At 38.7% G+C, this 14,270-nt stretch overlaps 1 protein-coding gene across 8 annotated transcripts in view; it reads right to left on the bottom strand.

Annotated features, from left to right (window-relative positions):
• Positions 1–3,695: 3,695 nt before the first annotated feature.
• FERMT2 (FERM domain containing kindlin 2) overlaps positions 3,696–14,270 on the bottom strand; it is an 85,326-nt gene continuing 74,751 nt past the window's right edge. For 4 of the 8 annotated variants that reach the window (XM_053669984.1, XM_053669989.1, XM_053669983.1 and 1 more), the window contains 7 exons: positions 10,308–10,414; positions 9,920–10,141; positions 7,935–7,958; positions 7,383–7,403; positions 6,663–6,787; positions 6,193–6,334; positions 3,696–4,971 (listed from right to left, as the gene is read on the bottom strand). In XM_053669984.1, coding sequence (XP_053525959.1) covers positions 4,798–4,971; positions 6,193–6,334; positions 6,663–6,787; positions 7,383–7,403; positions 7,935–7,958; positions 9,920–10,141; positions 10,308–10,414 — 815 coding nt within the window. In that variant the 3' untranslated portion in view covers positions 3,696–4,797. The remainder of the gene's footprint in view (positions 4,972–6,192; positions 6,335–6,662; positions 6,788–7,382; positions 7,404–7,934; positions 7,959–9,919; positions 10,142–10,307; positions 10,415–14,270) is intronic. The other 4 variants (XM_053669985.1, XM_053669988.1, XM_053669987.1 and 1 more) reach the window with 2 other exon arrangements.

Here is a 14,270-nt window from a genome sequence, read left to right as displayed (position 1 = left end):
GGCATATAGATGGCAGCTGTGCTGGGTAAAGCTTTTAGGAGTCATGTTCAGGATCATTGATGATACTGTGTCACAAACAGATGGATTCCAGAGAGCCCTGTTCTCTCATTTTGTCGATTATCATAGTGGTGAAAATGTTACCATGTTTGAAGTAATTAGTGATAGAAACAGCAGCAGCCCTTTTCAGACTTACATGCATGGTAGAAATAGGGAATAGGACAAGGCTGCATTCCAGAGGATCAAAAAAACTTTTGAGTTAAAAAAGAAAAACCTAATGTTTTACTGGGAAACTACCATATTCCACATATCAAAAGGCACAACATTGTCTGCTTTAAACATTTTATATAACTCGGTAGGGTATTTCTCCAGATAAATGAAGAGTCAGGAACCCAGATTGGTCTGATTTCCCTTCAACCCTAACTACTAATCAAAATCACTTTAATAAGGTTTTTAACAAAAAAGACAAACACAGTCTGCCACATTATTGATTTTTGGCCTGTGTAAGAGCAGGTCAAGAACAGCAAGTAGCTTCCTTTCAACAAAGTTCACGTCTCTAGGGTAATGGATACGTTAAGTGGATAGTGGGAATCCTTTCATGATACGTACATATATCAAATCACCAAGATGTACTTAAAATATCTTAGTTTTGTCAATTATACCTCAGTAAAATGGGGCAGGGAGTGGGGAATTTGTTTCTCTAGGTTTCTGACTTTTGTCAAGTTCAAGGTTGTGCAAAAAATAATTTGCAAGTTAAGATTACTGATTAACTACATCAGGGACTTTCAGGTGTCTAAAGTGCTGATTTAAGAGAAGCAGAGTCCGAGGAAGCTTGGTCTTTCCACACAGCACTGAGTCACACAGAACGGAAACCTGCCCTGCGTCTCTGGAGGCCCCGACCAGCATGCTTTCCACTCCCCGATGCCTTCTCTGTAGAAAGACCATCACCACTAGGGTTCCCTTGGGATTCATGGTTTTGTTTTCTAAATTTACTTTTCCATTATAGTTGACATACAATATCAGTTTCAGGTGCACAGTGCAGTGATTAGGCATTGAGATACCTTACAAAGTGACCACCCTGATTAAGTCCAGTACCCATCTGATACCATAGTTATTACATGATTGTCCATATTCCCTATGCTGTACTTTATATCCCTGTGACTATTTTTCTAAGTGGCAATTTGTACTTCTCAATCCCTTCACCTTTTTCACCCATCCCCTCAATGCCCCTCCCATCTGGAGACCATGGATTAGTTCTCTGTATCTATGTTTATCTATTTGTTTCTTTAGATTCCACATAGGCGAAATCATATGGCATTTCTCTTGTTTTACTTAGTGTACTTTTTAGCTCTATCTATGCTATTGCAAATAGCCAGATTTCATTCTTTTTACGGCTGAGTAATAATCCACTGTTAAGTACATCCATCTTTATCCATTTATCTCCTGATGGACCCCAAGGTCAATTCCACATCGTGGCTGTTGTAAATAATGCTGCGATGAACAGAGGGGTGCATCTATCTTTTTGAATTTGTATTTTGGATTTCTTCAGATAAATACCCAGAGTGGAACTGCTTGCTCACGTGGTAGTTCTATTTTTAATTTGAGGAATGAAGGGTTTGTTTTTTGTTTTTAACCAGACTGGACAGGGAGATAGAAATCTGGGTTCCACTTCCAGCTCTGCCTTGGCACTAAGGAACTATAGCTATGTGACCTTAAGTAGATCACTCAGCCTCTCTGAGCCTCACCTATAAAATGGGCAGGTTGGACTGTATGACATTTTAGAAAGCACTGAGCAGAACCTGTAATGCATAGTTGCTGCGCAGATGTTCATTTCCTCTGTATCAAACTGGGCTAGGGCTATAAAAATTCTAAGTTGTAATGATTCCTTGATTTCCAAAGTAACCATCGTTATATTCAATAAACAAATAAATATGTATTAAATGATCCTAGGTAGAAACCATGAGGCTCAGACCCAATTCTCAAGGAACTAATAATTTATTAGGGACAACAGGCACAGTCAGTCATAATGCAGATGATTGCCCTTATGTTCCAAAAAGGACCAAACTCAGTGGCAGTTCAGAAGAGTAAATTTCTGGCTACAAAGAAACTTCGAAGTGTTAATGAAAGAAAGAACACTTGAGCTCTTTCTAAAATGCTAGAAAGGTGACATTTGGACAGTGGAGACTGGAAGAGGTTTGTGGATGAAGACATCCAGGTTTGGGACAGAATATGGGGATGGGTGAATGCAAAGTGTGTCTGGAAAACAGACCCTTGACTGAGGACTTTGGCATTTATGCAGTAGGCAAGCACGAGTCATAGAGCTGAAATACAGGCAGTGCTGTGCTGGGGCCGAAACCGTTGGGAGGTCAGTGGGGCAAATGACGGAGACTAATCAGCAGAAGCTGTTCTCACCTGGGGGAGGCTGTGGGTTGTCATAGTGTAAATGTAGTTTAGGGTTTCTAGCAAGCCATTTGTACAAGTTGGTGATCTGTACTTAAGATGAGGAGACAGACTATATTACTTAAGACTTTTATTTTTAATGGAAAAAGAGTTAAGTTTTGGAGTGAGGCCTGGTATGACCTGGCCCCCGAGTACAAAGAAAAGCCATGGAGAAGGTGATCGGAGCTTTGCTTTATGAGGCTCCGCATCGTAACAGGCACAGGGCACAGGCCTAGACTTCGGTGTCGGTGGAAAAACACAAGGTTGTGTGAGGGAAAATCCGTGAGACTTGGCTGGATTAAAGGCACCAGGTAAAGGAGAAGGTTCAGGACTAATGATCCGAGTCTAAAGAGGAAATGGTAGCAGTAACAAGGAGTAAAATTAATAAATGTGTGTGATATTTTTTTAAACCAAGTCATTTTGCTGTTTTAAACAAATTCTGCCTGTAAATAATGTGTTTATCTGTCATATTTTTGTGTATAATTACATTTCTAACATTTGAATATTATACAGTTCATTTTTTTAGTAGGAAAAATTAGAAATTCTCAATTTAAAGAACAATCTGTTGTGTTGGCCAAAGAGTCCACTTAGTTTTTTCCTTAAAAATAAAAGACCCATTTTTCATTTTCACCAGTAACTGTATTGATGCGGGTATTTTTGAGAGTGCTGGCCACCTCCCGTGTGGCAGAGCACTGACAGTTTTCACCTGATGTTTCAACTGGAACTGCCATCAACTCCAGCTGGTCCACCCACCGTGGAGCGTCGTCCAGAGACAAACGTCCAGCAGGAAACTTCGCAAACCACTTTTGAGATGTTCTATCAGCCACGGCACCTCCTCCACGCACTGCACAAATCTTTTTTTTTTTGCATTTTACCTTCCTTGAAATAAAGCTTAATATGCTGAAAATGTTTTTTTCCTCCACCTTCAATATTAAAATGGCTACATGAAAATTCACCAATTTTGATAATTTTTAAAAAATGTAAGCTGTTATGAAAGCTGTCACAATACAATAACAAAACTGTTTCAAATGACGTTCAAGACAAGTAAGCACTAGTAGAGTTGCCTTCACAGGAAAAACCAAATGAATTACTTGGCCAACCCCATTATCTTAGAGAGAAGTAACTCTATCAACATTTTAGAGTAGTAGAAAATTGTTTCCATGACACAAGATGTAGGCAAAGCACTTCCAGAAGGCAAAAATTCATTTCTACAAAGTTAATGCTATATGTAAGCCATAAAAACAAGAAGTACATAAACATTAAATAAAAGATTCTGCTTTTATTTAAAATAAAATGCATTTATACAGTCGTTAAACCATGGATTATTGGACAATACTGGTAACCCGCCCCTCCCTGGCACCCTTACGGGCTGTGTGAGCTAGGAAGTCTTTGACTAGCACCAATGCAGATTGTAACAGCGCAACAGACTCGAATATGGCCAGTCCAGGCAGTAGAGTTAAGGACACTGTGGCAAATCACAACTATATTGAAGTCATTCTTAATTTAGCAGATATTAAAACTGCACATTAATTATAGATTTAAAAGCATTTAATTAATGTAAAGATGCTATATATCTAAGCTGTTTGCTAGTTGTGAGTAATTTTTAAAAAAACTGTACAATTTTATAAAATTTGTGTTTGTACATTAGTTACACAAAATGCATACTTCATAGACCTTTACTTCATATTGTAATGCAAAAGTTGCATATTTTAGGCAGACAGTGATTATGCTGGTGAATACTGAGTATTGTAATACAATATATTGTAAAAATAAAAGTACAAGACCATATACATACATGCTTATTCAAGGACAAAAACAAACCAAGCATAACAGACTAACAGCATTTTCCTTCAAGGTTAAAACAATTCCATTATTAAACATTGAGGCATCTTTCATAGGCCCTATTTTGTTGGGGTGGGAGGATTCAAATGTCTACCAGAGTTAAGTAGGATGTATTTAAAAACACAAGGTCAAAATAAACATACATTAAAATACATGCATTAAACATGATAAATAGACTTCATATAGTTTAAGCCCTGGATAGCTATAAAATAGATGGCTTGAGTTTCTTAGTTTGGCTAGCTTACATCAGTGACGTTTTGTTCCTGATTTGCCCACGACTTAAGTTTTTGAATCTTGGCCGTAAGGAATGTGTGCCATATTCAAGTTCATATACTGTATCATAATAGCAGATTAATAGTCGTGCTTGTTAGTGCACATATTAACTGGTCTGGTAAGGCAAAAAAGTTTTCATGATAAAATGATAAATTTCAAGCTTACTTTATTAAGCAGCATATAAGAAACAACAGCTTTTAAAGTTAAATATTGTTATGGCCATGGAGTTTCATTACATAGTTCTATTCACACCCAACCACTGGTAAGTTTATAGAACATCTCTTCATCTAAACTCTCATTTTGGTCTTTTGCCCGTGTTGAGAGAAATATGTAGCCACCAATGAATTCATGAACTACTTTGCAGTCCACTTCGGTACAAATGAAGGACAGTCGCACTTCATCTGCAAACTCTACAGTGACCTGGAACAAAGACAGAGAACTGTTAGGTCCCAGGAAAACTCCAGAGGGGCAGGTCCAAGCGAAGCTGTGGTGCTATGTAAGTTCCATCTAATCACAAAATACTGGATCCTCAAATATTCTTTTTTAATTCTAAACTTAATAAAGCCTCAAGTCCAAAAGAATAAGTCAAAATTACCAGCCCGCCCCCAACTCCTTTTTAGTTTTCTTGTTCTGAAAAGGAAGACAAGGGGTTTAGGTCATTAAGTTCCCAAATGGTCTCTGGTGACTCAATTAATGAGAACTTTCCTCCTCAAGTCCTGGGAGAAAACCTACTTCCTGTGTTTAATTTACTATTTGCTTTAGATATTTAACCTTTAGGTATCATGTTTAAATATTTCAGAAATAATGGGATTCTAATGAAGTAACAGGAATTGATACAACAAACCTAGTGATCTTAAGACACATGAGTAATTAGTAAAAGACTTTGTTTGTAGTGATATTCACGTGCTGCAAGGCTCGGGGCAGCACAGTGCGCAACAGGGCCAGGCTTCAGAGCCCTAAACCTCTCAGTCTGAATGGCTTCTGTTACCACGCAGGTGACAGTGGACAATGACAGCCCCCAGGCCTCTACGTTTTAATGTCCCCATTTGTAAAGGAGGGGTAGTCCATCTACGGCACGAAGTGGCAGCGAGGTTTAGAAGTAGGGTTCAAATGTAAACATCTACTGTCACGCCTGGCACAATGCAGGCATTTAATAAACGAGCTGTTACTGTGAGTGGAAGGGATTTATGTATTACTGAAAAGCAACAATATTCTAAGTATATCATTCATTCTGTTCTCAAAAAAATTTTTAAGTTAAAATATTTTTTTATTGATTGATTTGGGGGGGGGAGGGAGGGAGGGAGGGATGGATGGATGGGGGGAAGGAGAAGAGACAGACTGATTTGCTGTTCCACCCGTCTGTGCATTCACTGGTTGATTCTTGTACATGCGCTGACCAGGCACTGACCCTGCAACCTGGGCACGTCGGGACGACGCTGCAACAACCAAGCCACCCCGCCAAGGCTGTTCTTAGAGTTTTAATAAGTCTAATACTTAGAATTCTGAAGTAGGAAATGAGTAACTAACCATGTTTCATATTTTAAGGGGTAATGGTACAAATAATCTTCAGAATTTATAGGGATTTTTTATTCCCAATTTACTAATTTTTAACAGTATTCAAGTAATATTGTTATAGCTTACCATTTTTATTTCCCAATTTACATTCCACTGTTTCATGTTACTGAAACGCCACGTTTTGATTGCGTCTCCTGTGCTGGCATCCATCCTAATCAGTCTGTTGTATGCGATTCCGATAAGTTCTTCTTTTTTGCCCCCTTGGAACCTGTAGCATTAAAAACATAGTAAATAAATGTTTAAAAACATCTTAGGGACATGCTGGTCTGTCTTTTAAGAGATGTCCTCTTTAGCTCTAGAAGAAAGTGCTAGTCTTACTTATACAAGTAAAAACAGAAATGCAATCATTTTGAATTTTTAATGTAAAAATTACATGTATAGAAAATACTTTCTAACAGTCTTTAAATGTTACTGTGAAACAGGTTAATGGATCTCAATTAGTAGCTTTAAATGTCTGATTTTTAATTACATGAAGTAGATGAAGTGGTAAGGCACAGATTAAGGTTTACACACAGGTGCTGAATCGAACCACTGACCTTGCAATGAAGTGAGTGATGCCGAACTCTGGCAAGGACTGCCACGCTTGGATAAATCTCATCTTGGCCTCAATTAGGCTCATCTGAGCTACATTCTGATGGGCTTCCAAAATTCTTGCTGTTATCTAAATATGATTGAACATCAACATCATTATTACTGAGACAGTATTCTTTTATGGTAGACTTGAGACAAAAGATCGAAAAATTGAATTCTATGTCCCACCCCCCAAATCATATGTTGCAAGAGTTGGAATTAGAAAGCTACACTTGGGAATTTTGGTAAAATGACCTCTCAAAATAAACCTTTATGTATTTCTTAATTTCAGTTTCCATATATCAAGAAACAAAAAGTACTGCTGGGAGTACATAGGCTCCATTCTTGACACATATTTCAAGTATACACATCTACAATACTGCTATTATAAAACAGCATGTTTTAATCCTCATATACATGGTACGTTATTAAATTTAGCTTCACGATATATGATCAAAATGACTACCTAAAAAACAAGTTTCTAACAAAAATATTTAATACCATAATTTTAAAATTTTCTGAGGGAATCATTAGAAAAGTTAAATTTTAATTTAAATTATACTCACTTTGGGAAGGCTACTCCCATAAGGAGTGGAAGGAAATTAATCCATGAGAGGAGATTGTAGCTAGGGCTTTAAAATGTTTTATTTATCTCCTTTCTTTTTTGGTAAACATGGAGAACTTACCAAATCTCTTATATAGCCTGGCTGCAGATGGCAATGCGAGGGAAAGAAAAGGAAGCAGAAAGAAAAAAAAGGCAATCAGAAAAAAACCGGCAATGAAGCAAAGAAAAAGCTGCGGTAACCTGCAAACCAAAACTCTAGCCAAAAACCATGCAAAAAATTGCTTTAGGTGGAAACCAAGCAAAGTAAATGCAAGCATGAAAATGGAAATGAGGAAGCAGTGATTGTTTCCATTTAGAATATTGAGAAAACACTCCACATTGTTTTAGATTGTGTTAAGTGTTACTAAAATTAAGGGTAGAGGTTGAGGGAGGAAATAAAAAGAGCAAATACCCCCTTTCCCCTTCATGTACCAGTTCTTACTGATTAGGGTAAAGCTAATTATTTTAGTAGTAAAATCAAATGTAATATTTAAGAGCCTTCAATATTATCTCAGATTAAGTCAGATAGTATTATTCATGCACTGCTTTTCAGAAATAGGTTGAAGGCATAAAATAAGTGCAATGACCATACTGTTTCTTTTAATTACACAAGAAAAGCCAACTCCTCAATTACCATCTGTTTTTTGCATCCTTTTTCCTGGAAGGGAAAATAAAGAGATACCATACACTACACTAGGACTGGTGGCTATAATCGTATTAGTCCACTTCAATTTGGATTAACATAGATAAAACATGGAATACCTCTTTTCTTGAAAATATAAAATCCAGTTTGGGGGTCACATGTGAAAATATCCACAGCAAGTTTAATTAATTTAACATGGCGCTCTGAGGAATTCAAGTAGATTCATTATGACAAAGGCTATACCGATGGACCCAAAGGAAAACCATGCACTCATGCCCTGGTAGGGGTCAACGGCACCAGGCCTACACACCTTCCTGACTGACCGAACATGCCACTGGGTGACAGAGGTAACAGACAATTACTATGCACTATGGCCAACAACCAACCAGTACAGCACCTGACACACAACAGCAACTGAACTTTCCCCATCAGCACTTACTAGGTGTGCAATACCTGGAGTCTACCTTCTGGGAACATCTGTAAGTCTAATCAGGGAAAGGAGGATTAACAAAGAATGAGCATATGATGTCAATGTGGAAGACAGGCTGGGAGGAGCCTTCAGCAGGGACCACACACATACTGCCATCCTGCCAGTTCAGGACAGTCAGACATTCACTGTCGTTGTCCTCAAGAACGTACAGTTAACAATTTAGTCGGAACTTTTTAAAGTGAAAACCACCATTTTGAAAGTTTCTGGAAAAACAATACCTTTCTCTGACAGCGAAACCAACATCTGGCCATTTTCAGTTATACTTTAATATTTGTTTTTCATGATACTTGATAGTGAAAATAAGATTGCTAAGATTTGAATTTATTCATTGCCTTTGAAGGCATATGAATCCTTTTTTTTCAAATAATCTTTCAATGAAATTACTAAGAATAAAACAAAATAAATGAGTGTCTGATTCACTTTGCTTTTTCACTTACAGTCCCCACCCCACGAGTTCCGCAGGGCAGCATTCCCCTCATTCCTCACGACTCCCACACTGTGGGCTGCGGGTAAATAATTTCCATGCGGCGTACACAGCCTCAGAAACTCAAACACGACTCCTGGTGACTGATTTGCAACACTTTCAACTTCTAGTTAAGTGATGTCAGACTCATACGATAAGCGTTATATTTAAAGTTAAGGATTACTAAGTGTCCTGGATACTTCACTGGGCCTTTTCAGTGTTTTAAAATTATTTTTTAAAATCAAAATGAAACTAGATAAAAACAAAATATTTATTTTAAACGTCTTCTCTCCTCCCCACCCCCCAAACTGAAGCCTTTTCCTTTTATGGCAGGATGTTTGGTGTACACAATTACCAGGGGTTATCCCAAGTGAAATTCCCCTGCAAAAAACCTTTTATGTTGTACTGAAGCACCATTTCCCTACATAGCAATCCTTTTATAGTATCAATTTCCAGGAAAGGAATTCTAAACAGAGTGAAGAAAGGCAGTGAATTTCAGTGAGAATTTACCAAATTTTGTCACATTATGCAAATATTGGTTAGGTTTTGACTCTTAATGTTAAGAAAAGATAATGTTAAAATGTAGGCTATTTCTACCATTGTAAAATTTATTTCCAAAGTTGGAAAGATCCATTTCAACAGCAAGAAGAGTCAATATAGATTTTTTGGAGAAGTGAATAAAACTGCATGAATGAAGGAACACAAAGCACAAAGACCCCATTTAATTCCCTGAATGAAAATCCTGTTAACAGAATGGTTTTATCCAAGTTGTTTAGAATAAATATACTCCCAACTATTCGACCTCATTATCTATCCTATTAACATGATAAAGGTTTTTCTAAATGGCCAACTTAAACTGACTGAAGGCTATCTATTTCCCATTATTCTAATCACCTGATACAAAATTAAGACTACCAATTAAGACTAAAAAGTTTTAAAGGGAGGAACCTAAATTTAAAATGTGCACAAAATTGTAAAACAAACCAGTAGAAAACAGTAGATGAAATAAAATGAATCAAGTACCTGCTTGTTCTTGTACTTTTTTAGATAGCGAGGGGACACCAAACATTCGGGATTTATATCAGTTGTGATCTGCTCTGGTATTAACTGAGGGTCTGGGTTTAAATGCTGCATCTTCAGAAAGGAAAGAATATTCTGAACTTCTAGGTTATAAGAACTGTCCGCCATGGTCTTGCCCTTGGAGGCTAATCTGCAGGCTGCCATCCAGTGGGCGTACTGTTTTTCCTGTTGAAAAGAAATACTGAGGTATGAATTGAACCACATGATGGGTCCTTTGAGTATAAAATATAAGGATGACTGACTAATTCCCTAAGGGATTAAAGAAAAATTGAAGTTCATTTTTTTAACCCCTCCCCGACTTCTGAGGTTTATTTGTAACTAGAAAACTTACATTGTCACAACGAAGCCAGATTTCATTCATGCCCTCTGCAACTGGTATCAGGAGTTTAATGTTAAATTTTTGGCCTGAAATGTTTACATCTGGAGTAACTTCACATCCTGTAATAAAAAATCAATTATTAAAATGGTCGAATTTACTTTCAAGAAATCCTGAGCCAATAAAGAGATCCCTCATTTTCTTTATGCCCAGTAAATCTGTTTGGTGTGGAGCAAAGAGTCGGAGAGATCTACTGGAGAGGAGAGGTGATCAATGGCACAGAGGCTGTGGCCCTTGCAATTCACAAAACTTGACTAAGTGAAGGAAAGGGTCCTGTTAAAAAGACATTACCAAAACCACAACTTGCTCCCCAACAAGTTTTGATATGTACTGCTTTAATATTATTCAGATCTTTGAATATTAAGTTATTTGGGATTTTTAAGGTTCTTAATGTATAAGGATTTAAAAATATCTTTCTATTAATCAAATTCTAACGTGTGTTTTGGTTAGAATAAATGATTTCTATTATGCCTTAAAGAACTGTGTGAGGAGAATTAGCCTATTAGTAAGAGTCCTATATGGAAATCTCTTCAGAGCCCTGTAATCAACTCTGCTAAGCATTAGCTGGTGTGGCTCAGAGTGCTAAGTGCCAGCGTGTGAACCAAAAGGTCACTGGTTCAATTCTTGGTCAGAGCACATGCCTGGGTTATGGGCCAGGTCCCTGGTTGGGGGCCTGTAAGAAGCAGCCAAATGATGTTTCTTTCCTACTTTTCTCTCCCCCTTCCCCTCTCTATAAAAATACACACATAAAATATATGTATATATAAAAGGTATTAGCGAGTAGCTTTCCAGAAGAAAGCACAGATTTATTGAACATATACCCAGTTAAATAATGAGGCAATGGTTTATGTAGTACCCAGTATAATATAATGGAGAAGAGCTTTGCCATCAGACAGATTTGGGTTCCAGACCTTTCTCTACCACTTAATACTTATGCCCCATTTATTTAACATCACTAAACCCAAATTCCTGAACCTTAAACTCTACCCCATAGGAATGCTATAAGGATAAATAAGGTAACGAACATGTCAAAGCTCACTGAAGGGTATTCCAACTGTTTGTACTTAGTTCACGTCACCCTCAATGTGCCTTAAGATCATCTAGGAGGCTCTAGGATGAAAAATGTGAACTGCGGGCAGGGCTTGCCACTGCTGGGCCCTTTGCACTGGAGAAACTTCTCTTGGCACGGAGTACAAAGAACAGTACTCACCCTCTGCACCTCTACCACAGAGGAACAGATGGTAAAACGGTCGTTTTTTCCTTCGCATACAAATGCCATTTTAGATGAAGGGGATACTCCACTCCTCTCCAGAAGCAACGCCTAACATTTGGTGGACTTCCTCTCCGTCTTTATTTTTTTAATATTTACTACGTATGAATAGCTACAGCATTTAATTCCCTCTACACAAGCACTGGAAACTGAGGAAGTTGTGGGGCAATGTGTTAACGTGCAAAGTTAAAACAAAGAGATGTTTAAAGACAGACATCTTCTGAAAAATTCCATTAACCAGGCCTTTTAAAAAGTAAAATGCCAAGAAAATTTAAAAGGGAGCGATAAAGTGAGCGGTGACTCGGGTGCTAGTGTGGGCAGAGAGGCACTCGCTGGGCCACACCTCGGACAGCACTCACTGCACCACCTCAGTCCCACACCTCCGTGGAGAGATGCAGGGCTTCCTTGTAACCCAGTTACTACCTCTCTGAACTGATCGGTGCAAACGGCCCATTTGGACCACAGTCTTCAATCCTAACTCTCTTCATACTCTTTGAGGGACGCTATCCTGTGACCCCTCAACTTTCTCCATCAGCACCATGTTTTCAATTTCATTCCTTCTCCCCAGTCCAGCCTGGACGCCATTCACCAGGTAGCACCTTCGGTTCCCTAAACTTACTGTCTTTTCATTATACACACTTGGCAAAACCTTAATTAACCCTGGTTCAATGCAACCCTCTAGCTTTTATTTGCCTATACTCAGGCTGTTGAGCACTCAGAGGGGAGGGGAAAAATCACAAAACTGGTGAGAGACAGGTTTCATTAGAAATTCAGGGATCTTAGCCTCAACCTGGGCCTTGACACCCGCAGCCCTGTGTTTACAGACATTCTCAAAAATGTTCTGTAAACATTCAATTCTTTTCAGGCCTCTTCCATCACAAACTCAGGGGACAACCTCACCTATTTTTCCAGGTACGTGAAAAGCCACCAGAAATGAAGTATCCCGAGTTTCCTGCCACCGTATCAGATAAATCTCGCTGCCCTTGCTTCCATGCAGCGGCGAGGCATATCTCCTGCTAAGGCGCCCCTCTCTCAGTGTGTCCAGTGTTCTACCACCCCCGGAATCTTGCTCCTCACCACAGAGACCCTCTCCCTCTCCCGGATAGGTTTCGTCCTACTGTGACCTTTCCATCAGCACTGAACTTCCTTGACTCACTCCCATCTTGAACCACAAAATGCCTCTCCTCTTCACACCTGTCTTGTTGCTGCCCTCTGTCCTCCTTGCTTGTCACAGACAAGGCCCATTAAAAAGCTGTCTTTCCTATTTACTTTTCAACGACTATACTTTTGACTCTCACTCAAACTGCCCCTGAAATCTGCTGAATCTGTTCTTAATCAAGGCCACTGACCACCTCGATGCAGCTAAATCCTGTGAAGGCTTAACAATTTTTATTACTTCTCTGTAGCTTTCTTTTTTTAATGTGAAGAACTGGGTAACTGTTTTTAAAAATTTATTTTTTTTACAAAGAGGGGAAAGGAGAGAAAAGATAAGGGGAGAAACATTGATGTGTGAGAGAAACATCAGGTGTCTCTCACATGCCCACAACTGGGGACCTGGCCCACAGTCCAGGCATGTGCCCCAACCAGTATCAAACCAGCAACCTTTTGGTTCACAGGCCAGCACTCAATCCACTGAACCACAGCAGCCAGGGGACTTTTCTGTAGCATTTGATCCTGAGTTACTCTGTGCTTTTTGAAATAACTTTTTATCTTAGCTTCCATCATGTATTAATTTTCATATCTTCCTACATATTCTTTTGTTTCCTTTACAAGCTTTTCTTCTCTAATATGCTGTCCCTTAAACATGAACCTTCTGCAGGGTTCTGTTCTTAGATTTCTCACATAATAGACAACCATTCCAATGGGTCCATTTACCATTAATGCTTAGTGCTACCATATCAGTATCTGGAGCATGGATCTCTCCCAAGATCCAATGGCCTACAGATGGTATCTCCAGGTAGATATCCCACAAGTACCTCAAATTTAAAATATGCCAAAATTAAACTCATCTTTCTCCCTAAAATCAGCTCTTACGTATTCCCAGTCTCAGTAACACCCTATCCACCTAACTGTACAAGCCAGAAACAAGTCCTTTTCTTCTAACCCCATCCAAATTAATTATTCAGTCTACTGACTGAACTTCCTCCTATCTACTAAATTCATACCCTTTCTTCATCCATATTGATAACCTTAATCTGGATCCCTATCACTATCTGAAATTACTCCTCTAAACTGTAGTCAATAAAAATATGATGGATTTTTGTCATTTTCATGTTAACAATTTTTTGGTGGCACTTCATTGCTGCCGGTTGAGAAAATTATCTCAACATTTTTATCCACTAATTCCTGCCAACATCCTCTGCTATTCCTCTCATGTTAGCGGGAACCAGATTTAACAGCTATTAAGGAAGTATTCATCCTTCTGATTAAAGTCTGCATTCCAGCAGCACAGAACCCTTTGTGGTTGCTGATGCTTTTCTCTAGGCATTTTTGTACACCAGGCTCTCTGCCTGGAAGGCTCTTTTATCAACTCTCCTCCTTCCTTTCCCAGATCTCAGCTTTCTCTTTTGGATCCTGAGTCCAACAGCACTTCCCCAATGCAGTCTCCCCTAATTCTCTCCACCATTACTGAAGACTAAATGATACAG

The sequence above is a fragment of the Artibeus jamaicensis genome, unplaced genomic scaffold (assembly GCF_021234435.1).
Source record: "Artibeus jamaicensis isolate MK-2021 breed Jamaican fruit bat unplaced genomic scaffold, CSHL_Jam_final contig_548, whole genome shotgun sequence".
Lineage (NCBI taxonomy): Eukaryota > Metazoa > Chordata > Mammalia > Chiroptera > Phyllostomidae > Artibeus > Artibeus jamaicensis.
Note: the sequence above shows the minus strand (reverse complement) of the source record. Positions and strands in the feature narration are given on the sequence as shown.